Source organism: Delphinapterus leucas, chromosome 1 (assembly GCF_059928025.1).
Source record: "Delphinapterus leucas isolate spDelLeu-1000000601 "Yukka" chromosome 1, BTC_Dleu_Yukka2, whole genome shotgun sequence".
In the NCBI taxonomy this organism is placed as follows: Eukaryota; Metazoa; Chordata; class Mammalia; order Artiodactyla; family Monodontidae; genus Delphinapterus; species Delphinapterus leucas.
In genome coordinates, this window is record NC_143129.1 from 82,101,388 (window position 1) to 82,129,308 (window position 27,921).

The 27,921-nt window shown below is 39.2% G+C and overlaps 3 protein-coding genes across 10 annotated transcripts in view; all 3 read left to right on the top strand.

The window, feature by feature from the left end:
* Positions 1 to 7,505, top strand: part of ARNT (aryl hydrocarbon receptor nuclear translocator) — a 64,302-nt gene extending 56,797 nt beyond the window's left edge. For 2 of the 4 annotated variants that reach the window (XM_022564216.3, XM_022564219.3), the window contains 8 exons: positions 749 to 859; positions 1,024 to 1,096; positions 1,472 to 1,595; positions 1,787 to 1,889; positions 2,270 to 2,417; positions 3,564 to 3,723; positions 4,513 to 4,679; positions 5,448 to 7,505. In XM_022564216.3, the coding sequence (XP_022419924.1) occupies positions 749 to 859; positions 1,024 to 1,096; positions 1,472 to 1,595; positions 1,787 to 1,889; positions 2,270 to 2,417; positions 3,564 to 3,723; positions 4,513 to 4,679; positions 5,448 to 5,537 (976 nt within the window). In that variant the 3' untranslated portion in view covers positions 5,538 to 7,505. Of the gene's footprint in view, positions 1 to 748; positions 860 to 1,023; positions 1,097 to 1,471; positions 1,596 to 1,786; positions 1,890 to 2,269; positions 2,418 to 3,560; positions 3,724 to 4,512; positions 4,680 to 5,447 lie in introns of all 4 variants that reach the window. The other 2 variants (XM_022564215.3, XM_022564217.3) reach the window with 1 other exon arrangement.
* Positions 7,506 to 7,624: 119 nt separating this feature from the next.
* On the top strand, positions 7,625 to 26,704 carry CTSK (cathepsin K). Of its 5 annotated transcripts, none has more exons than XR_002643289.3 (8): positions 7,625 to 10,666; positions 11,150 to 11,272; positions 11,358 to 11,510; positions 12,988 to 13,206; positions 16,577 to 16,742; positions 17,007 to 17,112; positions 25,416 to 25,550; positions 26,643 to 26,691. XR_002643289.3 is itself a non-coding variant. In XM_022564223.3 (7 exons), exons 1-7 carry the CDS (start codon positions 10,457 to 10,459, stop codon positions 25,465 to 25,467), a joined length of 1,029 nt encoding a protein of 342 aa, XP_022419931.1. In that variant the 5' UTR covers positions 7,625 to 10,456; the 3' UTR covers positions 25,468 to 26,600. The 5 variants fall into 5 exon arrangements, 3 of the variants coding, with proteins under 3 accessions (XP_022419931.1, XP_022419930.1, XP_089772242.1); XR_002643288.3 differs by lacking the exon at positions 25,416 to 25,550 and adding an exon at positions 19,016 to 19,217 and having other exon boundaries at positions 9,284 to 10,666; positions 26,643 to 26,704; XM_022564223.3 differs by lacking the exon at positions 26,643 to 26,691 and having other exon boundaries at positions 25,416 to 26,600.
* The window catches only part of CTSS (cathepsin S), a 39,935-nt gene continuing 38,700 nt past the window's right edge, over positions 26,687 to 27,921 (top strand). Inside the window, exon 1 of the mRNA XM_089916147.1 lies at positions 26,687 to 26,704. The gene's annotated coding sequence lies outside the window, so the exon portion shown is untranslated. The remainder of the gene's footprint in view (positions 26,705 to 27,921) is intronic.

The following is a 27,921-nucleotide window of genomic DNA, read 5'->3' on the forward strand; positions in this document are numbered from 1 at the left end:
CCAATTCAACTTTTAGGGCTTGTAAAGTTTAGTTCTTTGCTAATTAATTTTAGTATAACTGAGTGGATTCTGTTAGAAATTTTCATTAACTTAGGACTCAGGTCATTGTAGTTTTTTGGGGTTTTGATTTTGTATCTTTATATTACAGAACAACAACTGTTTTGTATTTCTGTTTTGCTTAAATTTTGAAATGTATAAGTCTTTTTAAGAAGTTGGTTCTGGAAATAATGGCTTTCCCCATTTTTGCATACTACAGTTTTTCCCACTACAGTAAGTTTTAGTTGATTCTTAATATTTTATTTTGTAATAAATACTCTTTGTAGAAAATTCGGAAAGTATTGAAAATAGTAAAGAGAAGGAAAAAAATCCTCACTATCCAGAAATAGTCTTTGTTATTGTTTCATTGTGTACTTTCAGTTTTTTACTTATGCTTTTTTTAAAACACAATATATGGATATACAACATATACATACACACACCCACAACGACTAGGTATTGAATACCTGGAAGGAGTTAGAGCCCAAACAGGATGAACTCTTGTTCCATAGGACATAGCTTCTATTTGTACCATGTTTTCTGTAGTGTGAATTATTTGCTGAATCTGAAGTTACAGGTTATCATAGGATTGGACTTGAAAGGGGAATTGATCAGTGATTACCCCATGTACAGGTGAATCTATAATGTCTTATGTACAAACAGAGTCAGATACTTTTTTTTTCTTTGTTCTCTCTACTCTTCATTTTCCTAGGAACTCTAGCCAGGAACCACGGCCTACACTGCCCAACACAATCCAGAGGCCACAGCTAGGTCCCACAGCTAATTTATCCCTGGAGATGGGCTCAGGGCAGCTGGCACCCAGGTGAGAAATGGTCGAAGAATCATTTATTGAGCAGTGACTAGCCTGGGGTGGTGGCCGTATACAGTCCCACTTTTTTGTTTATATGTTTGTTTTAAGCCCTTTCCCCAGATTCTTTTTAAAAATCTCTTTTCCCATTTCTCTCTTTACTTGCCTTTAACATATAGGCAGCAGCAACAGCAAACAGAATTGGATGTGGTACCAGGAAGAGATGGACTAGCCAGCTACAATCATTCCCAGGTTAGTGTGTCTTCTTTGAAGGATGGTGAGCATTTCCTTAAGAAGTATCCCTGAGAGCCAGTTAGAGTATATTTGTATCTTTACATGAATTTTAGGGTTATTGAGTTGTCATGTTAAACCTTCTTGGTTATTTTTTTTTTTTTTTTTTTTTTGTGGTACGTGGGCCTCTTACGTTGTGGCCTCTCCCGTTGCGGAGCACAGGCTCCAGACGCGCAGGCTCAGCGGCCATGGCTCACGGGACCAGCCGCTCCGCAGCATGTGGGATCTTCCCGGACCGGGGCACGAACCCGTGTCCCCTGCATCAGCAGGCAGACTCTCAACCACTGCGCCACCAGGGAAGCCCTCTTGGTTATTTTTATCATTGTATTTCCACAGGTTTCTGTTCAGCCTGTGACAACCACAGGGCCAGAACACAGCAAACCCCTCGAGAAGTCAGAGGGTCTATTTGCCCAAGATAGAGATCCAAGATTTTCAGAAATCTACTCCAACATCAATACAGGTATGTTTCTTCCTTATTCTCATTTTAAATTCTCATTTTCATCACTTACTGATGGGCCTACAATTGCCCAATCAGTAGTCTCCCAGTATATTTCCATTTAATCCTAATACCTCGTGAGTAAATAGGAACTTGCTGAACTAATATACCACAGCCCCTTGACTGGCCCTCCCCCAACTCCTTTTGGTCCACAGATCAGAGTAAAGGCATCTCCTCCAGCACTGTCCCTGCCACCCAACAGTTATTCTCCCAGGGCAACACATTCCCTCCTACCTCCCGGCCGGCAGAGAATTTCAGGTGAGCCCCACATGTGTGTGCTACTTTACATGGCAACTGAGGGATTCAGTTACTGAATCCAAGTTTTATTCTTCCCTAACTTTCTCTGGTTATTTCAGACAAAGCAGTGGAACTTGTAGGCCTAGGATGAGACAAGCTTGTTTTTCTTCTCCTTTTTCTTTGCACCTGTCCTGTTGCCATGTTCTAGGTTCCATCTCTGTGTGTCCTGATCAGTGTGTGACTGTCAGTCTTCCTCGTCTTTTCCAAATTCTGTTATCAAGTTTTCCTTAACCCCAGGGAGTCAAGGGAATCTAGGTATAGCACTAGATTGTCCTGTGATTCCTAGATTCTGTGAAAAATGCACCTTTTAAATCCTTACCTCACTATGTGTTCACTCCTAGAAATAGTGGTCTGGCCCCTCCTGTAACCATTGTCCAGCCATCAGCTTCTGCAGGGCAGATGTTGGCCCAGATTTCTCGCCACTCCAATCCTACCCAGGGAGCAGCCCCAGCTTGGACCCCTAGCACCCGCCCAGGCTTCTCTGCCCAGGTAAACCTTCTCTTCTGTCTGTCCCTTGTGTATTTTTTGTTTGCTTGGTTAAGCTTTTCTACATATGTAAAATTATTGCTGTCTGTCTTAGACATCTTCTTTCCATCCCTCCATCCCCTTCCTTCCAATTTTTATCTTTATTGGGAGCAGCTAGATAATTAAAAACCATAGATAATACAAACATCTCAGAGTCCATGGTTTTCACATTCACCTTAAATCAAAAATTGCTCACAAACATCTTGAACAGGTTTCAGTTTCAGATTTGTTTTGGAGTAAATTCTGAGAAGTTTCCACCTTGGTTAGGGCTACAAAATACAGGGACAAAGGAGAAAATTAATCACTAATTTATACACAGTGATATCTATTTACCAAAATAAAAAAATATTGTGTTGAAAAATCCTCATATAGTTTATATGTGTATATATAAAATATATGTTAAGGCTAAAGCTAATGTCCTGTCATATGTTGATATATAATTATATTGCTAAGTAATATCTTAAATAAAAAAACCAAAACCAGAAGTAAGCTCCAGAATTGTTATATGCAGTATGACCTCATTGTATAAAAAATGCATAGGAAAATAAAAACTGGAAGAAGTTATCCAAAAATGTTAACCATGGGTCTTTGGTGGTAGAATTATGGATGATTATTTCCTTTTTATTTTCCTTCCTTTTGAAAATATCCCACAGTACATATGCATTACTATTGTAGTGAGAAAAATGTTTAGTTTCCAAAAAAAAAACATCATTAGGAACAAATAAATGTGGTACAGACTAAATAAAATGATACAAAGTGTTTTTTCTCTATATATAATGCTATACTATTATTAATACCTCTAGTTTTTGTATAACTTTACAGTTTATAAAATGCTTTCGGTTAAGTCATTTTCGTTTAATTCTCACAACTCTAAACGTGTACTGTTACTAATCCCATAGTTCTTTGTTTTTTGCAATTTATCACGTGTCTAAAAATAGTGTCAAGGGAGATTGGGAGTTAATTGGAAGAAATATACAATGGCATATAAGTAATGAGCTTGGCTCAGAAGAATCCAGTGATTGACAGAGGTAATATTAACTCTCACAGGAATGGCCTGTGCAATAATATTAATGTTCCATTTGTTCTCTACCCCTTTCTTTCTTTTAGCAGGTGGCTACCCAGGCTACAGCCAAGACTCGTTCTTCCCAATTTGGTGTAGGCAACTTTCAGACTCCATCCTCCTTCAGCCCCATGTCCCTCCCTGGAGCTTCCACTGCATCACCTGGTGCCGCTGCCTACCCAAGTCTCACCAATCGTGGATCCAACTTTGGTGAGTTCAGACTAGAAGGAGAAAAATCACACCACTAAAGTGAAAGGATTTTGGGCTTCCCTGGTGGCGCAGTGGTTAAGAGTCCCCCTGCCAATGCAGGGGACACGGGTTCGAGCCCTGGTCCGGGAAGATCCCACGTGCCGCGGAGCAGCTAAGCCCGTGCACCACAACTACTGAGCCTGCGCTCTAGAGCCCGCAAGCCACAACTATTGAGCCCGCGTGCTTAGAGCCCGTGCTGCACAGCAAAGAGAAGCCACTGCAATGAGAAGCCCGCGCACCACAGCGAAGAGTAGCCCCCGCTCGTCGCAACTGGAGAAAGCCCGCGTGAAGCAATGAAGACCCAGTGCAGCCAAAAATAAATAAATAAAATAAATAAATTTATTTTAAAAAAAAGAGAGAGAAAGAATTTCATAGTTAAAATGGCTTGCTTTTGTCACGGCTGTACTGACCTAATTATAGGAAAATGCAAGGTGACAGTCCATTTGGAATATAAAACATACCCACATGAAAAAGACTTTAGCACATATAACAAAAAGCATGTAAAGTATTATAAATTTAATAATATGCAAGTATAGTGTGAATGAGCAAAGGACTCTCTGGAAAGGGTACCTAGAGAAGAAAAATGAATCTGAGACCAGGGTTTGAAATAGGAGAGGCATTGATTTGCAGAAAGAAGGGCAGAAAGTGTCTAGGTAAAATTAATGATTTGCATGTGATAATATGCTAGTTTCTCCTCTCTAGTGGAGTTAGCAGATTGAAGTTGTTTATTCTTCCTTGCTGTATTTTTAGCTCCTGAGACTGGACAGACTGCAGGACAATTCCAGACACGGACAGCAGAGGGTGTGGGTGTCTGGCCACAGTGGCAGGGCCAGCAGCCTCATCATCGTTCAAGTTCTAATGAGCAACATGTTCAACAGCCATCAGCACAGCAACCTGGCCAGCCAGAGGTCTTCCAGGTGAGAGGGTGAACGGACTTCAGAAAACCAGAAGCTGGGAGAGAGTCAGGGATGAGAGACAGAGAAGAAAGCATGCATGGATTCAGGTGTTTGATTGAGGTTAGTAAGAAGAGAAGAAAAGAGTCAAGACATATAGGAATAGATGTCATTAATTGAAAAGATTGTGAACTTAGTGTGCTGCACAGCCTTTAACCAGACCATCGTTAGTGATGTGAAGCACCATGTGAAGACATCAAAAAAAGTAATTTTGGCCCATTCACGGAGACCCATGTGCCCGCTTGATAGTACTTTAGGTATAAAAATACTGAATACAGCTCTAAAGGTCTATTTACATACATCCTGAGGGGACTGCAAGAGTCAGTGGAGTAATCTCAGGTGGGACAAAGGAGGAGCTTAGTTTAAAACACAGGTCGAAAGAAGGCAAAACAAGGTTTTGGTGGAAAACGTAATAGGATAAGAGATATTCCATATGTATCCAGAGGGGGGTTTTATGAAATGTGACAAGCAGATTTTTCTCGTTTTGAAAATACTGAGGTCTAGAAAAGAGGGAAAATGTGGAACTGTAGGAGGAAGACAGAGAAGGAACTAGGAAAAAAGTTGTCATCTAAAGGAGTCAGTGTTGCTGGGAGTAAGGAAGGCTAAGAGAACTCAGCACAGCAGAAACTCTCTGGGGCCAGAGATGACAGTTCAGGGGAATGTTGGGAGGCAGCTTGATAAATGTAAAGGATCAAGGTGTGTGACCCAAACTTATTCTTTTTCACTTATTAGGAGATGCTGTCCATGCTGGGAGACCAGAGCAACAGTTACAACAATGAAGAATTTCCTGATCTAACTATGTTTCCCTCCTTTTCAGAATAGAACTATTGGGGTGAGGATAAGGGGTGGGGGAGAAAAAAAAGATCACCATTTGTTTTTAAAAAGCAAATCTTACTATAAACAGAATAAAAGTTCCTCTCCCTTCCCTTCCCTCACCCCTGATGTATACCCCCTTTTCCTTCTGACCTTTCCCTTGTCTTCCTTGTTTCTCTCTGAGATAACATTTATAGAAGAAATGGAGTGAATCCTCAAGGCTTTGGGGACCCTTTGAAAAATTGAGACTGGATAAGGTTAAGAATGCCTTTCCTTATGTCTCCTGACCAGAAATTTTGTGCAGAGATGATTTGTGCTGGGTCAAGCGGCAGGTTAGAGAACCTGGCATCCACTATTTGTCTTGGATACTATGGCTTATTTCTGGAAAGAAATTCTCAATAAGGTGGAGGAGGGGAGAAATGTCCTCATGTTTGAGGACCATGAAGCATGGTAGGTATACATGGGGCTTTAGGAAGTGAGCATAGGCTCTTTCTGCTGCCTGTGAGCAATTCCTCTGGAAAGAAACATGAGTAAGGAAGTGTGAGAGAGAGAGAGTGTGTGTGTGTGTGTGTGTGTGTGTGTGTGTGCGCGCGTGTGCATGCATGCATGCGTGTGTACATGAGCACGTGCACGTTTGTTTCTGTGTTTCTTTCTCCCTATTGGGGAGTTATGCAAAATTTGTCCCAGATTTTGTCTTTCTTTGTGTTTTTTAAACAGTCCTAAGGAGTTAACTCTTCCAGGTATTTTCCACTTAGTATTGCAGCCAAAGAGTATTTAAATAAATGTCTTTGCTGCACTTATATCTATGCCCAGCCAATAGGCAACTATAAGCAAATATATAAAAAGTCTTCTATTGAAATCGTTGGTTTCTCATCGAACACATATAGTGATAAAGATGGGTCATTCCTGCTTTTGGTGCTCTCACCTTATATGGAAGATCTGTAAACATTACAGAAGTAGGCTGGCAAGATAAACACTTTTAGAAACCCCCTACTTGGCCATAATGATAATGCTGCATTTTTCTGTCAGAATCACATATGATGTGTGTTCTGTAGAGGTTATATATGCATGGAAACTCAACTTCTTGGATTAGCAGTCCCAGTGAAAATCCTCACTGGTGGAGTTTAAACCAAATACCAAACCTTCTTGCAAAGTAACCTCTTTCATCCCATTCTCAAAGTATCCAGTCTGCAAGAAACGGAGATTTAGGTCTCTTCTGGGCCTATAGTTCTTTCCTCTTTGCTCCCTTTCCAATCTTGAGATTGGATTTTGCTTTATAGTACAAGTGTAATAAATCCATGTGATAGATGGGACCTGGACTCCCATCCCAACAGGGTCACTCAGCAATTAACTATAGCCATATAAACGCGGATACAGGTTACTACTCTCACTCTTTCCCTTCCTCAGGTAACAGCCATGTGTATCGGCCTTTTTTTGTTTATTTGTTTGGCTCAGGCCAGTATCTTAAGTGCAAGATTGAATAAGGAGAAGACATACTAAGTGTAGCCATAGGGGACTGAGGAACATAGGTGGCCTTGGAGAGGCTGAAAGAATGTCATTAGGTTTCCCTCCCTTTTGTCTCCAATCTGGTGCCAGGTAGTGGAATGGAAAAGGAGACAGTTTATTTTTTTATTCTATGTGCACACATACAATATACATATATATTTATATCACAGTTTAAGAAACCAAAAAGTTGAGTTTCCAATGAAATCCTTGTTTTTTAATAATCAGCTGTTTTTAAATGTGATCAGGACTATAATATTGTACAGTTATTATAGGGCTTCTGGGGAAGGGGAGGGGCGGGAGAAGATGCTCTGGGGGTTTTGTTTCTGCTTTTCCTTCAGGGTTTTATTTTTGATTGTTTTTTTTCCTTGTTGGCCATTTCTGTACTGCTGGCATCTGTGCTGAGCCTTACAGTGGCAAAAATAATGACATGTAGCAAAGATTTTAAAACAAAATATTTTTTCCTTTTGTAAACTTTCCTGTGTTGTGTGATCTTGATTGCGGCTTTATTATTCCTTCCCAGCTCATAAACAACAAACACCCACAACTAGTTGAATCCATAACTTGCGCTTCAAATATACAAACATAAAAGCACAGTATGTCTATAATTTCAGGAATCAGAAATCATAGGGCTCTGATCACTCAGCGTTCCTTGGTTGTCCTCCTGATCTTGACTCATTCTGAGTAAAATCATCAGAAACATCTGACCATGGGATGGGGGGTGGGAGATTGCCCAAGTCCTTGGGAGAGGGGGAATGTTGGGACTTGAGACCAATAGGGCACTTCTGGATTTAAAGGTATTAAGAATGGGGAAATTTAAACTATTCAGGTCTAGACCTGGTTTCCCTCTAGGACAATGTGTTTCATTAGGAAATTTAAAAAACCCATAAGCATAAGCCTGTGTTCTTGAGGGTCTATGTGTGTAATCCAGCTAGAAACTGACTCTAGATCCCATGTGTTATCCTTTTTGTCCCCAGGACCCCTTTTCCTCTTCGCACACATCTGTTTATGGAAGAAAATGTTTGGGGTTGTGGTTTAGGGACTGAACTAGATTCTTATGATCTGTCACATGCCTGGATGTTGAGGGAAGCATTTGGTGAAGCTCATATGACTGGACCTGGATTGGGGATTTTAATAATTGAGACAGATAATGTTCATCATCCCACCATCTGAGAGTTGTAGCAACAAAGAAGTCACATGTGAATTTGTCAGTGCTTATGGCATTGATTCAAGTGCTGTCATAAATAACCAGGAATACTGTTTCTGGTTACTTTTAGAACTGGTTTCATCAGGACTTTTCTGGACGTATCCTTCCTCAGCAAAACCATGTTAGTCTGGGAAAGATATTCCCCTGCCTGGAAGAAATGACAGCTTTTAGTCAACAAGTTTATAAAATACAAATGATTTTGGAGCCTGTGACTTCCCCTACATACTTTTTTCTAGCCTTTTGTGTTCATTTCCTCATCCCTCATGTGAGGATCAGACATATTGGAAAACTGAGGTTTCAAAGTTGGAGAGATGAATAATAACGGGAAAGGGACTGGAAAGTTGTAATCCCCCAGTGTAATAATATTTTGTCCACGAAAGAGAAGGTAAGCCGCAACTTGGATAATATGTATTGAGGTCTTTTTTTTGTCTGCTCTCAAAGGCAGGCAGCCACGTGAAACTAAATACCTAACTCTCTGCCCTGGCACACATGCTCCACATGCGCACACAGAAACGATGCAAATCTGCTGCCTCCTTCCCTCCTCCCTAATCCCCCTCTCTTAGTATTTCTATCTCCACTGCCCTCCCCATCCAAATTTTCCAGCCAACAGCTACAGTTGACTTCCGCAATCCTGATGGAATAAATCCAGCACCCCTAGTCATCCGCCCACATTATCCACACTTCTCTGCTGAGACGAGCCCAGAGAACAGATCCCCATCAGCAGGTAACATTTTCAACTTCCTAGATCTTTTAGCTTCTCATTCCTTTCAGTTCTCCATTTTAAGGAATATTAGGAACGTAGTGACGTGGGGATCAAAATGAACTTTATAGACTTTGCAGACGAAAACAGTGATGCCCTTCTTAGGTTATTTCCTGGCTAAGTAAAATTTGCCTGGAAATCTTTAGGACTCCTTTTACGGTTTGTGTGTATGTATACATGGTTATTAGTGAAAGCAAAGAATATAGGGCATCCTTTACCCATCCCTCAAGGAGTGACCTCTCAGGGTTGGTATTTTTTTGCGGGGGGAGGTGCGGGGGTGGGTGGGCAGGTACCAAAAGGGTTAACTTACTAGCAGGGGGGAGGAGTGGTGCAGGGAGGTGGTAGCTCAGTAAGGTCTTCCTACTGTTTGAGACATCCCAAAGCCCTTAACACTCCAGATATTAAACGTCCTCCTGGACATTTTGCCAGTTTGCAAAGATTACACAAAAATGGACTATAAATTCAAAATTTATGCAAGCTGTGTGACTTGATGCAGACTAACTTGCTCTTAAAATGGAGGACATGAAATTAGCAAGACACTGCGAGAAGTGAATGAAGCTAGAGTAAACTTCTGAAAAGCTGTGTATCTAATAATCACAGAACATTGCTTTTCTGTCTTACATTCTTCTAACAAACTTTGGTTCTGAGGCTTTTTGTCCTGTGAGGCAGTCACAGAGGTTTTGTGGGCTTTTTGGTCAGAAAAAGAAAAACTTTCCTGCCCACAGCAGCTGGTTGAGATTAGGACAGTTTCCTGCCTGAGGAAGGAGCAGGAAGAGAAAGGAGGAAGAAATGCATAAGAAGACTGAGGAGACAGTAAGCATCTCATAGTTTGAGAATAGGAAATGCTGTCAGCTTTTCCCTTGTCCTCTCCTAGCAAGATCAGAAGTATCAGAATTTAGGCAAGGAACAATAGAATGCCTTGAAGAAATGATCAGGAAGCAAAACTTAGCTGAAAATCTCTCCTTTGTGTATTCTCCGACCCCACTCGTCCCACCCTGCACTTACCTTGTCTATCTCCTCCAAGTCTACTGGGGACACTGGCGCAGACAGGTGTTGTCCCATCCTGATTGTCCATTTCCTATCCCATTGCTGGTTATCTGTGCAAGTGTATCTGTGTGTGGGGGGTGTGTGTGTGTGTGTGTGGAATCTCCCTAGGTCAAAATACTTGTAACCAGATGTATCAGCATCCCACCCAAACCCAGAACCCTCCTGACTATCACTGTTTTTATCATATGGAAGTCATCCTCAATCTCCGTCTACCTTCCTTGTAAAGCCTAGTTTTCCTCTGCCTCGTGGTCCAGAGGAAGGCGTTCTTAACTTCGGGTTCATGAACCCCCCAGAATTATTGTGTGTGCATTCATTTTTCTGGTAAGAGGGACTAAAGTGGGTTGAAAATTTTTATTAGCTTGTCGTGGGAGTCTATGAGTCCCAAAGGTTAAGAACCACCTGTCTGAGAATATGGTTCCAGCTATTTCCTCATCCCAAGCCAGGTTAGGAACCTCTGGGCAAATAGAAGAGTGTCCCCTAATTATCCCCTTCTCCAGGATGTGGGGGCTCAAGGTTCTACTACTGCTGCCTGTGGTGAGCCTTGCTCTGTACCCCGAGGAGATGCTGAACACCCAGTGGGAGCTATGGAAGAAGACCTACAGAAAACAGTATAACAGCAAGGTGCCTGGGAACCTGGAGGGGAACATGGTGGGAAGGTTGGAACCTGAGACATCTAATCCTAGCTTCCAGACTCCCTTCTTCAACCCCAATACTTTAACCACTACAACCAAGCAAACCTGCCCCTGGTCCCTAACTGTTAACATATACTTTCCATTACTACTCCTCAATTCACTCTCCATCAAGTCCTGTCCTTCCTTTTCTTCATAACTGTCTTATATTTCTCTTTTGGGAAGCCTTCTCAGATTAATGCTATTAATCCGTAAGCAATTATTTTCCTATATGTCTCTCCAGAGCTTGCATTCTATTATTTGTTTTATATATTTCTTTTGCATGCTCTTAATAATCCCATGGTCAGTTCCCCAACTAGATTGTAAACCCTCTATGACTGTAAATTTAATCTCTTCTAGAAACCTTCACAGTATTATGTAGATAACTTTGTACACAGGACACAGTCTATGCCAATACTGACTATGCTCTGTTTAGGTGGATGAAATCTCTCGGCGTTTAATTTGGGAAAAAAACCTGAAGCATATTTCCATCCATAATCTCGAGGCCTCTCTTGGTGTCCATACATATGAACTGGCCATGAACCATTTGGGGGATATGGTGAGTTGATCCTTAGCTCCTGGTCTACCTGCCCTGTTTGTCTTGGTTCCCTGCTTATGCCTGGCCTCTTTCTTCTTTGTCCCAGACCAGTGAAGAAGTGGTTCAGAAGATGACTGGACTCAAAATACCCGCCTTTCATTCCCGCAGTAATGACACCCTCTATATCCCAGACTGGGAAGGCAGCCCAGACTCTATTGATTATCGGAAGAAGGGATATGTTACTCCTGTCAAAAACCAGGTACCCTCCTTCCTCTTGGGTGTGGGTATGGAAACTGGCATGACCTCTCCCTTCTTCTGCTTCTTTGTTCTTAAGGTAGGAGGGCATCAGAAAAAGAGGGCAAAGAATTAAGTTACCTCTCCCCCTGCTAAGAGAATAAAGGCTATTCTGTTATTTAACTCATCATCTGTTTTTGTAGATTTAGGTTATTTCTGTTTTTTCTTTTCTACAAAGTGTTGCTGTAAGCACCTGTGTGCATATATTTTTGTGAATATATACAAATATTTATGCAAAACAAATCCCAAAATTGGAATCAGTAGGTCACAGAATCCTCTCCAAAAAAGTTTGTATGATCTTACATTCTTACCAGCATGAGAATGTAAGTTTTCCCACAACCTTAACAAGGCTGATTTTATCCACCAGATGAACACTTGATTTAACATTCATTCAACAAACACATTTTTTTCAGAACCTACCAGATATAGTGCTAGGCAGTAGAGATTCAAGATGACTAAGACATAACCTGTGTCCTCAAGAAATCCCCAGTTTTAAAAAATAGAACAGGAAAGAAAGAAAAATGTATAATCTAGCTGAAGAAACACTAATAATAATAGCCAGCACTTTTTGAGAGATTATTATTATTACACATAATAATTCATCCTTTACATGAATTAACTTTCTAAATTCTCATAATTCCATTAAGTATATTGTAATTATCCACAATTTACACATAAAGAAAGTGAGGTACAGAGAGGTTTAGTAATTTACCCAAGGTTACACATCTAGTGCGTTGCAAAACCAGTACGGGTGGTCCCCAACTTCTGATGGTTCACCTTATGATTTTTTGACTTGATGATGGTGTGAAAGTGATAGGCATTCCATAGAAACTGTACTTCAAATTTTGAATTTTGATCTTTTCCCAGGCTAGGATATGTGGTACGAAACCTTTTCTTGATCTTGGCCTGTGGTAGAGAGCCGCTGCTCCCAGTCAGCCACATGATCACGAGGGTAAACAACCAATACACTTGCAACCAGTCTGTTTTTCACTTTCAGTACAGTATTCAATAAATTACGTGAGATATGCAACACTTTATTATAAAATAGGCTTTGTGTTAGATAGTTTTACCCAACTGAAGGCTAACGTAAGTGTACTGAGCACATTTACGGTAGGCTAGGCTAAGTTTTGATGTTCAGTAGGTTAGGGGTATTAAATGCATTTTCAACTTACTATATTTTCAATTTATGATGGATTCATTGGAGGAAGAGCTGTATTCTGCTTTACTACAGCTAATGGTAACAATAGTAACAACAGTTATCAACAGCAACAATAGCAATAGAACACTGCAACAAAGGTTAAATGAAGGGAAATAGGAAGACTTCACAGCAAAGGGGACAGGTGCTGAAATTTATAAAACATGGAATTTCATCAGGCAGGTAGAAGGAAGAAACAAAAAGTGTGAACAGCAATGACTGGTAGTTTCTCTGTTATGCCTCTCAGGGTCAGTGTGGTTCCTGTTGGGCTTTTAGCTCTGTGGGTGCCCTGGAGGGCCAACTCAAGAAGAAAACTGGCAAACTCTTAAATCTGAGTCCACAGAACCTGGTGGACTGTGTGTCTGAGAATGATGGCTGTGGAGGGGGCTACATGACCAATGCCTTCCAGTATGTGCAGAAGAACCGGGGCATTGACTCTGAAGATGCCTACCCGTATGTTGGACAGGTGAGACTGTCCCATGCAGTCATACAGCTCTGTAATGGCTCCTCCTTCCCCAGTATGACATTTTGTACTGGAAACAAGTCCAGAAATCTTGTTTTCTGTTACCCTATCCAGCCTTCTTGATGGGATAATTTCCCACAGAAGCCAAGAAGATTCCCACAGTCTGGGAGAATTTGGGGAGCTTAGGCTACCATGGTTCCTATCTGCCTTTCTGCCCTGAAGAAAAAACAGAGGACAGGTTATCCCATAGATCTCTGAGTCAGTCTCTGTAACTCTGCAAAATTCCTCCACTCCCATCACAAGTCTCCAGGCCCACCATGCTAATTTCATGAATCACTTGGCCTTATTTTGTATGATCTCAGTGTGGGTTTGGGGAACATTTAAGCAAATTATGTAAGTTAACATGCTAACATGTATAAAATGAGGGAAAAAGCAAGTTGCTTCATATTTATTGCAGTTTTAGAGATCAACTCACTTCCTCCTATAAGGTCCTTTAGTAATAGGAAGATCTTTCTTATCTAAAAGGAAGAAGATCTGAGGGCTTTTTATATACATGGGGTTGATAGATAATATAATATGGGGCCTTTGCAATAAGAGCCTTTGAAGCAGGGATAACAAGGCTGAGTAATACAAATGATGGCTACCATGTGCTAAGCCATGTACTTAGTACATGTTCTCATTTAATCCTCATAAAAGCCCTGTACGGTACCCTTGTCCTCACTTTATAGGTGAGGACATTGACACTTAAGGAGATAAAATAGCATATTCAAACTCACACCTCTAGTTATGTAGCAGAGCCAAGATCTATCTATTGGATCTGTTTATCTGCTGCAAACATTCCCGGGCACGTCTTCTATGCACATGTACAAGAATTTCTTTACTAGAATATAATATCTAGTAACAGAATTGTCTGAGTCTTGGGGTATGTGCATCTTCCTCTTTACTAGATAATGTCAAATTATTTACCAAAGTGTTTGGAAAAATTTGTATTTCCCACCTGCACAGTATAAGAAATCCTATTGATTCATCTCTTCATTGGTATGCTTATCTGGCCATTTGCATTTCTTCTTCAGTGAATTGACTGTTTATATCTTTTCCCATCTTTAGGTTATGTTCTCCTTTTTACTGATTTTTAGGAATTTAAAAAAGATATTTGGATACTAATACTATGTGTGTTGTGAGTCTATTTTTCTTTTCATTCTCTTTATGATGTCTTTCAATCCAGAAAAGTTTTTAATTTTAGTGTAGAAAAATTATTAATTTTTTTCCTTTGCAATTTGTGCCTTTAAAAAATCCAGTAACAACGAGTTTTATTTATTCGTGTTTAGTCATCTGAAATAGTATCTCCTGCAACAAAAATGCTCATTAATGTAAATGACTGAACAGATCCATTTTACTGGATACTCAGCAACCTACATAGTAATGTCATTTCAGCACATTTCAGCACATCATCGTGACATTGGCCACATCAAAGCTACTTCATTTCAAAAATGTCATGCCATTAGTATTCCATGTTATGGTTTTTTTTAGCTGTCAGGTAAATAAGTCAGAGAAGTTGGAGGTTGTATGTGGAAAGCTTTTTCTTTACTCTGTGTACAGTTCTCAGTCCATATCTGACCCTGGGGCTGCTGCCATAAGGCGCAGCACACTGAAGCTGTCCTAAAAGGTTAGCTTTTGAATTCTGAGTACATCAGGCCAGTCAGTGAGATAACCTGGGCGTGGTAAAATATTCTTTTTTAAACTGTCAAATATTCTCCTGACAACTTTTTGTTGTCACTTGACATCAAAAAAATTAAACAAATCCTAACAGTGTATACAAAAAAACAGATTCATGTTTATAACTTTTTTTATATTGATTAATCCAGGCAACCAATTTAAAGCGTTGTCTAACTATATTAAAAACATAACTTAAATATTATTAGAGCTAGTAGTTGATCACTTATCCACTGACAGCTTGCATCATTATTCAGTACTATATTAACCAGTTTGTTGAGAGACAGTTTAACTAATAACTCAGAAACTCTGAATAATTTAAAGGAAAATTACATAACATTTGAAACCCTATTTTGGAATAGAAGGAGGAATTGACTTATAATCTCTGTTCTCCTGCCCCCTCAAATGATCTCGTCAGCATTTTAGAGAAATGTGCAATGATTTTGGTCTCATAATCAATTAAAATGAAGAATTAGCCATATAAAACATGTGTTCCATTTTTAACATTCTGAATCTTGGACAACTGTTCTCTTTTCTACTTTACAGTTTTTAAAAGCAGTTATTGTCCAAAACTGAAAGAACTTCTTATATGAACGTGTAAATGAATGGAAGGAGGTAACAAAAAACAAAATTTAAAAAAAGAAAAGATCTGATAGGGCAGCAGCCAGATAATACAGTAATTTAAGTTCACTCCAGCCATAATACAGGTTATTTTTAAAGTATCATCACGTGGTATACTTCCAAACCCATTCCCTAGATATTTTATTTTACTTGTAGATCTATGCAATTTTTGGCGCTAGGAGGCATCAAGGGTTTGGATCATAAGGCAGATAAAGGAATCTTGAGAAATTATTAAGACAGGAGACTACTGTAATCTTAGAATATCATGTCAACTGCTGCCATTATTGTTAATATTTAGACAATGTATTCTTGTAGATGCAACTTCAGGGTTTTGAAGGGGTAGTCTGTAGGAAAATGAACTGCCAAAAAGAATACACCACCTTGATGTGGGTTCCCGTTAGATTCCATAATTGTGGCTTGACAATGAAACATATCATCGTTAACTAGACCTGCAAAACATAACATAGCCTGGAAATTCACAAGCTAAATTGCTAAGTTCTTTATTAATTTGTTTTAGTGTCATGTTATGTGCTTTTATCTCATGAGAGCACAAGGGTCCAGCCAGAACTCTTTGCCTGTTATATGTGCATGGGGCCAAGGTCCTCCCTCTAGCTGGGCCTTGGCCTTGGCCTCCTTCCCACACAGCAGCTGCTGCCTCCCTGCCTGCTGAGGATCACACATGCTACATTGCTGGAAGATGATTTGTGCTTTTAAACAAATCTTATTTCAGAAATCTTTCTCTACCCTGAGGTAGAAATAAAAAATATTTTCTTTTTTAAGTTTTACACTGTTTCCTTTCACATTTATGTTTTAAAACCACCTGGAGCTGATTTTTGTGTACGGTACAAGGTAGCCACTTTTCATATTCTTTTTTTTATAGTTTCTAAAATGGTGAGGAGAGAACAGACCCTTTCTAGAGACTCTAGTCTGCTGCCCCTGTTAGTGCACTGACATCACCCAAAATATTGGCAGAATTCCTCACTCACTGATTCACTGCCTGTTGCTTAGTCCTAGTCCTATTTCAACCTGTTTTTTCCAGGATGAAAGTTGTATGTACAACCCAACAGGCAAGGCAGCTAAGTGCAGAGGGTACAGAGAGATCCCTGAGGGAAATGAAAAAGCCCTGAAGAGGGCAGTGGCCCGAGTGGGACCCGTCTCTGTGGCCATTGATGCAAGCCTGACCTCCTTCCAGTTTTACAGAAAAGGTAAGGCACTGTTCCTACGGAGCACAATCAACCTTCTCTTATGACGTGGGCTGGGCAGCTTCTCGAAGGGTACTGAGCATTTTCAGTACTTGTTTCCATAAAGACTGAGTCTGCCAGGGAGAAACAGCTGCCACAGCACAGAGCATCTCTTTTGTAAGCCCTCCTGACTGGGATGGGATTCTACAGAGGGTTTCCTAGAGTGGGAGACCTCACAGGGCGACCCTTGGATTGCAGAAAGCTTCACCTTGATAGTTTGTTTCCTAGGTGTGTATTACGATGAAAACTGCAATAGTGATAATCTGAACCATGCAGTTTTGGCAGTGGGATACGGGATCCAGAAGGGAAACAAGCACTGGATAATTAAAAACAGGTAATGATGGGAACACTACATGTCATCCTCTTAACACTCACCCTCAACTCCAACTTCCCAATATTCCTTTCTTTCTCTTAAATCAAGAGAAAGTTTTCTCAGATGTTTCAATTCTACCTTCCCAATCAGAGGCTATTAATTCTAACATTTAATGCCCAGACAAGAGTACTAAAGGTATGTGTTGGGCAGCTGCTATATGTTCAAGGTACTTAGTCACATACACAAACACATGAGCAGATGTCTGTCTTCAGTGATCTCATTGCCCCCTAAGAAAGACAGACCTAGCTAAATGAGAACATAAAGTAGCACCAAGAACCAGCAGGAGCTTTGGAATTGTATTTTTTTCTTTCTTTTCTCTCTAATGTGATTGATTTTTTTAGAGAGGTTTCCATCATCAGTCTGTCTATAAGCACTAGGGTACAGTATAAACAAAGTAAAAGTTTAGTATCCTCTTGTGCAGCTTTTTGCCCTTCCAGATACACTTAGGATAGACATATATAAGAACTGGCCAAAGATTTTGAAGTCTGTGAAGAGAAATGCTTTTCAGAAAGTGGATATGAGCAACAACAACAAAAATTAGTGTTTCCCTCTCTATTATTGGGAACAAATAAAACTACACGTTATTAGTAGTTGGCTCCCCATTTCTCTTTAGCCCCTTGTGACTTTGTAGGGGCGCAGATTTAGGATAGTTATTCTTTTTCTTTCCTCATTGGTCAACACCAGCCTAGCAGTAGCCCTGATTAAATTTTCTGTCCTTGGTGCCCTCCAAAGAGCAGGGGTCCTAGACTCTGGGGAGTGCACAGGCCAATGCAGTAGTATAACCAAGTTGGATTTGCTGCCTGGAGGGCTGGCAGGATAGAATGTAAGGCTGGGAGTTGCTTCAAATCTGAAGCAACTTTTTATATCACAGTCCCAATTAAGAGTGAACCCGAGCACCTTTCTAAGAGGATGTTCCTTCTCCCACAGCTTCTGTCTTGTGTCCTCCCTTTCTCGACTCCCAGCGCAAGCACTTACCCTTTCCTTTCTTGATCAAGTGCCAAGAGAGCTGGGAAGAATAAAGGACACACCTAGGCAGGACCAGGATCATTGGGGACCCCTGGAGAAGGGAACAGCGGTAGGGTAAAGGTCTTAAGTAAAATGTACCGGGTAACTGGTGAATTTTCTGGTTGGGGAAAAAGGACAAAAAACTCATGAAAACAATTTAGGAAGATGTATAGACCAATCTTCCCTCTCTCTGTCTCTGTCTCTGTCTTTGTCTACATGTATCTAATCTTCCAGTCTCTCCACTTGACTCCTTAGCACTCTCATCAATTCTCATAGTTTCTTTCATTTCTTCTATGAAACCAAGATCACCAGCTTCAGCCTCTCTTGCCTCTTTCTTATGCTCTAGACTCACGTTTTCAAGATTAGTCTTCATAAAACACAAGTTGAATGATTTTACTCTCCCAATCAGAAAACTTCAGTGTCTCCTCTACTATCATGGGCCAGAGAGTCAAACTCTTTAGCCTGGCAATAAAGATCACTCAACCTGATCTCCCACTACACCCTGTCAAGCACCCTGTTTTTCAGCTACATGATCCTACCACATGTCCCATGCTTTCCTGCCTCTATTACTCATTTCATACTCCCCTGCTGGCTTCCATTTCCACAGGTCCAAATTCTATCCGCCTTTGGGCTCAGCTCAAATGCCACCTTTTTCTTAAGCCCTTTTTGATCCCCTTGGTCAGAAGCAATTTCTCCTATAGCACTATGCCTCCATTTCTTGACTTTAAACTGTTTAAAGGTAAAAACTGTCTTATTCATTTTTGTAAAACATCAGTACCTATACTCAGGTACAATACTCAGTAAATGTTTTATTGAATAAACTGAGGGTACTAAGTATTTTCCTTGCTTGGTCCTACAGCTGGGGAGAAAACTGGGGGAACAAAGGCTATATCCTCATGGCCCGGAATAAGAACAACGCTTGTGGCATTGCCAACCTGGCCAGCTTCCCCAAGATGTGACTTCAGCCAGGCAACCCCATCCTGCTCTTCCATTCCTTCCACAATGGTGCAACATACTGATATACCTTGGAAGGGAATTGGTGTGCCTTTCTTGAAGAAGATGTAATGATACAGAGATTGTTCAGTTTCCATGTTTGTTTGTGCTTCAAGTGACACTCCTACTACTTTTCTTCTCTCCACCCAAGGTCTTTATTTTTTCATTAGAAATAGGAAATTTCCCTAACAGGTATGCATTCTTAGGCTAAGAGATGTGACCACAGCCTGCCCTGACTGTGTTGTCCTGGGGCCAATGCTGTGTAAATAGAGGCTAGAGATCTTCAGCTAGGCTAGATTCTCATTCACAGGGACTAGTTAGCTTTAACCACTCTAGAGGACTAAGGTGACCTGACTTCTCAGTCTCCATATTTACTTCTATATCTTCAAGGTAGAAATTCCACCCCATTAATAAATCTATTCATAAATCTTTGGTACAAGGTTACATGATACAACAAATGTGTTTTGTTTTTCCTTCTTTGCATTTATAAAGTAAACTGTATTTATCGCTTATCTCTAATTTAATAAATAGCTATTTAGTAAATGTTCCTTTTGTGTCAGATACCATGCTAGGTGCTGGAGACAAAAAGATGAACAAAACATATTCCTTATATGTGATGTGCTCACAATTTGGAGATTCTGCTGCATAAACAATTTGTCCTAATTCATTTATTTGTTCATTCCTTCAACATTTTTATTATTTTTTAATAGATCTTTATTGGAGTATAATTGCTTCACAATACTGTGTTAGTTTCTGTTGTACAACAAAGTGAATCAGCCATATGCATACATATATCCCCATATGCCCTCCCTCTTGAGCCTCCCTCCCACCCTCCCTATCCCACCCCTCTAGGTCGTTGCAAAGCACCGAGCTGATCTCCCTGTGCTATGCTGCTGCTTCCCACTAGCTAACTGTTTTACATTTGGTAGTGTATATATGTAGATGCTACTCTCACTTCACCCCAGCTTCCCCCTCTCCCGCTGTGTCCTCAAGTCCATTCTCTATGTCTACGTTTTTATACCTGCCCTGCAGGTTCATCAGTGAAATGAACATTTTTTTTTTTTTTAGATTCCATATATATGTGTTAGCATATGGTATTTGTTTTTCTCTTTCTGACTTCACTCTGTCTGACAGACTCTAGGTCCATCCACCTCACTACAAATAACCCAATTTCATTTCTTTCTATGGCTGAGTAATATTCCATTGTATATATGTGCCACTTCTTCTCTATCCATTCATCTGTTGATGGACATTTACAACCAACATTTTGAAAGTGCTTACTCAGTATTAAGAATTGTACTAAGAGACTGGTTCAAGATGGTGGAGTAGAAGGATGTGTGCTCACTCCCTCTTGCGAGAGCACCGGAATCACAACTAATTGCTGAACAATCATCGACAGGAAGACAGTGGAACTCACCAAAAAAGATACCCCACATCCAAAGACAAAGGAGAAGCCACAATGAGATGGTATCAAGAGCTGCAATGGGGTCTAAAGATTCTTCTCAACCACTCCTGTTCCTTTTCCCATTACCCTTCAGAAGCACTGACCCCCAGTAATTGTCTTGCACTTCTAATTCCCTCTTGGTGTCTGCTTCTTGGAGGACCTGAACAGACATAGCCTATAAATAACAGAAGACTAGTATCTAGAACGTATATGTAAAAACAAACAAACTACAGATTGATGAGATAAAAACAAATAATAGAAAATTAGGCAAAAGACACAAACAGGCAATCCACAGAAGAAATCTAAAAAGCCAATGAATACAGGAAAAGATGCCTGATCTCATAGAGAAAGCCAGGGCGTTGCAACGAAAACCCAAAGCAGCTAAACAAACAAATAAATAAATATATTTAAAAAAAAAAAAAAGATGAAGTACTTACCCATCTTTAGAGACTTTCCCACATGTGCATAAGGAGACACACAGAAGAATACATTGCAGAATTATTTGAAAGAGGAAAAGAACCTAGAACAATCTAAATGTACAGCAAGAGAAAAATGGATGAATATATTGTGAAACAGATATGCTACGGAATATCATACAGCTGTGAAAACAAATAAGCCACAGCAAAAATTTCCACGTGGAATGGAAGTGAAAAACTGACTTTTGGCTGTGAAAAGTCCTAATAATGTATACTTTATTTATCTTGAAAAGTTAAAAAAAAAGAAGTTAAAAAAACCAAAAAGACTTGTTTATCATCTAGTCTACAGGAAGCAAGTTGACAAGTACTTTTGATGTGATTCGTCTTGGCCACACTAGCTGCTGAAGGAGACTAATTATGATTCTGTAAATCTTTCATCTATTAAAAACAGACAAGTGTAAAAAAAAAGAATTATACTAAGTTTCAGGGATTAAATGGATATAAAAATATTTCAATATTTAATTCTATCTGTATGGGGACCAGATTAAGTGACACATGAACCTATGTCTTGAAAAATATCTTAAGGCCCTTTCTGAGGTTCTGGAACCTAAAATTTTGCTATCACCAAAAGAGGAGATTGAAACTCTTTATAGTGATTCCCAAGCAGTATCAATTCTAAAAGAACTTAGCTGGCTAATAATAAATCAGCACAACTAGTTTTGCCATTTTTCACAGAATGTTTATTGAGCATCTGTTATTACCACTAGAAAGAGTTCACATTTATTGAATGCTTACCATGTGTCAGGCGCTACTTTATTTCTTGCTGTGCAAAAATTATTTATTTTTGTGTGTCAGTATTTATTACCATGTGGTAAGCAGTGTATTTAAAGCTACCAGGATGAAACAAATTAGTAAGACATGGCCCTGACTTCTATGAATGTTATAGACTAGTGACAGGCATATAAACAACTGATATCAATATTATTAATAATATCAACCATAATAAAATAAATATGAATTATGGAAGCTCAGGAATGAGTCATTCTTAATCGATTTTAGATGTGGTTTCATTGAAAACAGCTTTGAAAAATCTCAGTGAGCAGAGAAGACTAGGGATTGGGGTGGATGAGGGATTGGAGAGATTTGGGTTGGGGGTGAGGAGTAGGGTTAGAGGAGGGAGGGCGGCATATCAGGCTGAAGGTTCTGGGTGAACAAAGGCACCAAGAAAGCTGTGTGTATGAATAGTAAGAGCTGCAGTGGCTCTAAATATAGGGTGCACACTCATATACATGGTAGAGCTGAGGACAGAAAGTAGGTTGGAGGTGAGTCCTGGAAGGCCTTGAAAGCCTCTCATGTCCCTAGAAGTTCATATTTTATTTTATAGACACTCAGGCATTTAGTGGGCATCAAATATTTTTTAGTAGGAGAAAGACACTATCAGATCTATATTTTAGCAGTATTCCTCTGGCAGTGGTGTAAAGAACAAATAACAGATGAAGAACAAAATGGAGATGCAAGAAATTGGAAAATCAACATTTAGGAGACACTGCACATACTCTATTTCTTCTCAAAGAAAGAATACTTAATGGAAGAATGATTCCTGAACTTTTTTGAAGCTTGGGTATGGGTTTGGCAGATTGGGAGATGTAAAATGGCATTCAGACACAAAGAACAGTATACTGAAATGTATAGGCATGAGAGACCACATTCGATAATCTGCAAGTAGTTTTTGTTGAGCTTTGTAAAGACCAAAGACAAGCTTGAGAGATGTGTGACTTCCAACTAGGCAAATTTACACATTTCTATTATTTTGATTTCTTTTTTTTTGTCTTTCTGCCTAAAGAACATCCCTTAGAACTTCCTTTTGTATGGATATGTGGGCAACAAATTTATTTCATTCCTGTATGTATTTGGGTTTATTTCTAGATTTTCTATTCTGGTACATCAATATGTATATCTATCCTTGGCCAGTATCACACATTTATAATGTTTTAATATCTAGTCAGGTTAGTCTTCCCCTTATTACTCTCTTTTTTTAGATTTTTTCCTGAAGATTCTTGCTTTTTATTTTTTCCATGTGATCTATTGAATTAGCTTGTCAAGTTGTCTAAAATTCTGCTGGTATTTTTATTTGGATGACATTAAATTTATATCTCTAATTAGGGAAAATTGACCTCTTTATACTATTGAACCTTCCTATCTAAGAATAAGAGGTGCCTTTATATTTTGTCAAGTATTCTTTTGTGCCCTTCTTATAGATATTGCCCATTTCTTGCTAACCTCTTTTCTAGGGAGTTTATCTTTTATTATTTTTGCAGTTTAAATGGGGTCTTTTCCAATATAATTTTTAATTGGATGTATATTTGAAAGCTATTGATTTCTATTATATTAGTTTTTGTACTCAGCTACCTTACCTTGAATTCTCTTTTGGTTTATACATTTTTCAGTTGATTCCTTTGATTTTTTTTTTTTGAGTATGTAAGCATATCATCCACAGAGGTAAATTTTACCTTTTTCTTTCTCATTTTTACCTCTAATTTCTTTCTTGTCTGTTTGCATTATGTAATATCTCCAAAATGATGCCAAGTGATAGAATTGATAGGTCTTGACTTAGAAATATGATTATTTTTATAGATGCATGAAATTCCCTTATAAAAATGTATATAATTTATTTAATTAAACTCCAGTAAATGAATATCTATATTCTTTCCAGTGTTCTCAGTTACAAATTATACTGTAATTAATGATTGATATTTTGACACAAAGAAGTTTTAAAATTACTATAAATCAAATCTGTTATTACATATTTTTTATTTCTTTCATAATAACAACATTAGCTAACATTTATTGAGCTTAACTATGCAGCCCATACTGTGTTAAATGCTTTACATATCCTTATTATTGCCATTTTACAGATATCGAATAGCTTCCCCAAGGTAACCTAGCTAGTAAGAGGCTGAGCCAGGAAGCAGACCAGGTCTTTTTTATTTCTCTCTCTCCTTTTATATATTTTATTATTTATTTTTATTTTTAACTTGGTTATAGAATATTTTAAACATACATATGAAAGGTGAGAGAGAGTAGTAGAGTGAAGCGCCATGTACCCATCATCCAGTGTTAACAATTATCAACATTCTCCAGTCTTGTTTCATCTATCCCGCCTCATTTTTTTTCAGTATTTTAAAGCAAATCCCAGATACTACTTTACTCATATAATGAGGGATTATGTGTAATCCCTCATTATACATCTCTGAGTCAGAAATTTTTTAATATAACCACCATGCCATTAGCACATCCAACAAAATTAATAATTATTTCTCAATATCATTTAATATTTAGTCCATTTAAAAGCCTCTCCGATTGTTTAAGGTGTCTTTTTACTGTTCATTTACTCAAATTAGTATCCAAACAGTTTTACACACTCATTTAGTTGTTAAGACTACTGTATTCTTTGACAGTCACCTCCTCACCCTACACTCCCCCCCAGACACACATACTTTTTTTTCCCTTGTAATTGATTTTATGGAGAAGCCAGGTCATTTGTCCAGTAGACTCTCTCATGCTCTGGATTTGGCCGATTGCTTGCTCTTTCTGAATCCAAGGTCCTAGTGCTCTTAGCTACCACAATATACTCTATTTCTCATTATCCTTCATAGATGTTGTGAGGAGTAAATGAAAACTTAAAAGTGACAGCCCAGTAACTTTTTTAAATTTAATTTTATTTGTTTAGTTTTGGCTGCTTTTGGTCTTCCTTGCTGCGCGTGGGCTTTCTCTAGTTGTGGTGTGCGGGCTTCTCATTGCAGTGGCTTCTCTTGTTGCAGAGCATGGGCTCTAGGCACACGGGCTTCAGTAGTTGTGGCATGCGGGCTCAGTAGTCGTGGCTTTTAGGCTCTAGAGCGCAGGCTCAGTAGTTGTGGCGTACGGGCTTACTTGCTCTGCATCACGTGGGATCTTCCCGGACCAGAGATTGAACCCGTGTCCCCTGCACTGGCAGGCGGATTCTTAAGCACTGCACCACCAGGGAAGTCCAGCCCATTAACTTTTAGTGGCACAGGTATTATAATACTCCTGGGCAATTTTATTTTTTTACAGTACATATCCTTTTTGCTGAACCTTTAGGCTCTAATGCCATTGAAAAGCCTTTATGAGTCAATGACAGCCTTCATAATACTTACAAACTAAGTTTGTTGTCCACGGACTTCAAGAATCTAATTCTTCACCTCTGGACACTTATAGCCTAAGGTCTTCTTTCCTGTGTCGACTTAAAGAAAAACACACAAGGTAAAAGTTGTGAGTTAAGCAGTAAAGAGGCTATTAAGTCATTTATATAGGGCAGTTCTTCGGGGTCTTTGTCTTCCTTCTGGCCAATCATCTTGCTTTTGTCCTCCCTGGCTTATTTGTTTCAGGACCCTCCCCCTAGGTGCGCACATACCTCTCAGCCTAGATGGATCTCGATGAAAAGGCATCTGGGAGAAGCAAGACTCATTATGGCCTGGCGTTGTCCCCGGACTTTTGACCCCCCAAGGAGCCTTTCTGCGCATGTATAGTGTCTCCCTTGCCCCAACGAGAGGGGGGGATGCTGAGACTCTTGATCCTTTACTCAAACGAGGTTTTGCCCCTCTTTGTTAGTGCCATGACTGTTATCTTAAGGTGTCTGCAAGAGACAAAGCCTGGCTATTTACCCTGTTTCTGTTGTTACTTCCATTTTGGAGGGCAAACAGGAGGCTGATTGTAAATGCCTAACCTGGAGCCCACCTACCTCCTGTCTCAGGAAATGCAAACCGGAGGCTAGTTGTGAGTGTCCGACCTGAAGCTCGTCTTTTTCTCGCCCCAAGAAATATAAATAGGCGGCCAGTTGTAAATGTCTAACCTGGAGCCCATCTATCTCCTGCCTCATGGGGATGTAATGTACAGGATAACAACTATAGTTAATAATACTGTATTGCATATTTGGAAGTTGCTAAGAAAGTAGATCTTAAAAGTTTTCATCACTAGAAAAAAAATTATGTAACTGTGTATGGTGATGGATGTGAACTAGATTTATTGTGGTGATAATTTTGCAATCCATACAGATGTTGAATCATTACGTTGTACACCTGAAACTAATTAATGTATGTCAATTATACCTCAATAAAAAAAAAGAAAAAAAGAAGTGCAAAACTTATACTCTGAAAACTACAAAACACTGTTGGAAAGAAATTCAGAAGACCTAAAAAAATGGAAAGACATTGCATGTTCATGGACTACAAGATAATATTAAGATGTCAATACTCCACCAAATTGATTGATCTATAGGTTCAAAACAGATTCAGAGAATTATTCGACCAACTGATGTACCAGATCAAGGTCTTCCTTGTGATCTTTTGTGGTCTGATGCCAATAAAGGTGTCTTAGGCTGGGGTGAAAATGACAGAGGTGTGTTCTTCACATTTGGTGCAGAAGTGGTTGCAAAATTTCTCCATAAGCATGATTTAGATCTTACATGTAGAGCCCATTTGGTGGTTGAAGATGGATATGAATTTTTTGCAAAGAGGCAGTTGGTCACTCTGTTTTCTGCACCCAATTATTGTGGAGAGTTTGACGATGCGGGTGCCATGATGAGTGTGGTTGAAACACTAATGTGTTCTTTTCAGATTTTAAAGCCTGCAGAGAAGAAGAAGCCAGATGCCACGAGAACCCGTAACACCTCCAAGAGGTAAGATCACAAAGCAAGCAAAGAAATAGATGTCATTTTGACACTCTTTGTTGGGACTTATAACATACAGTATATAACCTTCATTTTTAAAACTGTAATGTGTGTTGGTCAGCTTGCTCAAATAGTGTTTGTGGCCCTGCCCCCTTCCATTTTTGACTTAATAAACGGTATTTGCTGGTTATAATAGCAAATGACTCTCCACTCCCAAGGAAAAACGTTTTGTTTTGTTTAGTTCTCTGTTCCTTTTGCAAACAACTTTAATGGAGGTGTTAAAGCTGTACACCCCGGGACAGTTTATCCTGTCTAAGGGGTGAGTGTACAACTGATCTTTTTTTAATTCAGTACAGCCCATGAATAATGTAAATGCTCATTTTCTTTAGGATATAAAGAGAGCCCTAGGGTGCCCAATCTGTTCCTGTTACTGTCATAAAATGCATACTATTGGATAAAAAAAAAATCCTAGCTGGCTTCTTTGTAGAAATTGACATGCTGACCCTAAAATTCATATGAACATTAAAGGGATCCAGAATAGCCAAAACAATCTTGAAAAGGAATAGAATTGAAAGAATAAAGTTCTTGAAAAAGAATATACGTCCCAATTTCAAAACTTACTACAAACCAACAGTAGTAACCAAGACCATGTATTACTGGCATAAGGATAGATTTATAGATCAATGGAATAGAATTAAGAATACAGAAATAAACTCTTTTATTTATGTTCAGTTGAGTTTCAACAAGGGTGCCAAGACCATTTGACAGGGAAAGGAATAGTCTTTTCAACAAATGGCGCTGGGACAACTGGCTGACACCATGTAAAAGAATGAAGTTGGAATGGTACCTCACACCATATATAAAAATTAATTCAAAATGGTTTAAAAAAACTAAATATAAGAGCTAAAACTATAAAACTCTCAGGAAAAAACATAGGGTCTTCCTGACCTTGTCTTAGACATGACACCACAAGTACAAGCAACAACAAAATAAATTGGACTTCATCAAAATTTAGAACTTTTGTGCATTAAAGTGTCTCAAGTGAGACACTTAAGGTGACTCAAGAGAGTCAAAAGACAACCCACAAAATAAGAGAAAATGTCTGCAAATCATATATCTGATTTTAAAAGTAATATCCAGAATATATAAAGAGCTACAACTCAAAAAACCCAATGCAAAAATGGGCAAAGGATTTGAACAGACTTTTCTCCAAAGATGGACAAATA

What these genes read in the sequence shown, in the direction of transcription:
- CTSK (XM_089916116.1), top strand. Translation starts at nt 10,457, where the DNA reads ATGGTTCCAGCTATTTCCTCATCCCAAGCCAGGTTAGGAACCTCTGGG. An exon ending in CCTACCCGTATGTTGGACAG is followed by an intron (nt 13,207 to 16,576) that starts GTGAGACTGTCC and finishes TGTTTTTTCCAG; the next exon opens with GATGAAAGTTGTATGTACAA. An exon ending in CTTCCAGTTTTACAGAAAAG is followed by an intron (nt 16,743 to 19,015) that starts GTAAGGCACTGT and finishes TTGGTCCTACAG; the next exon opens with CTGGGGAGAAAACTGGGGGA.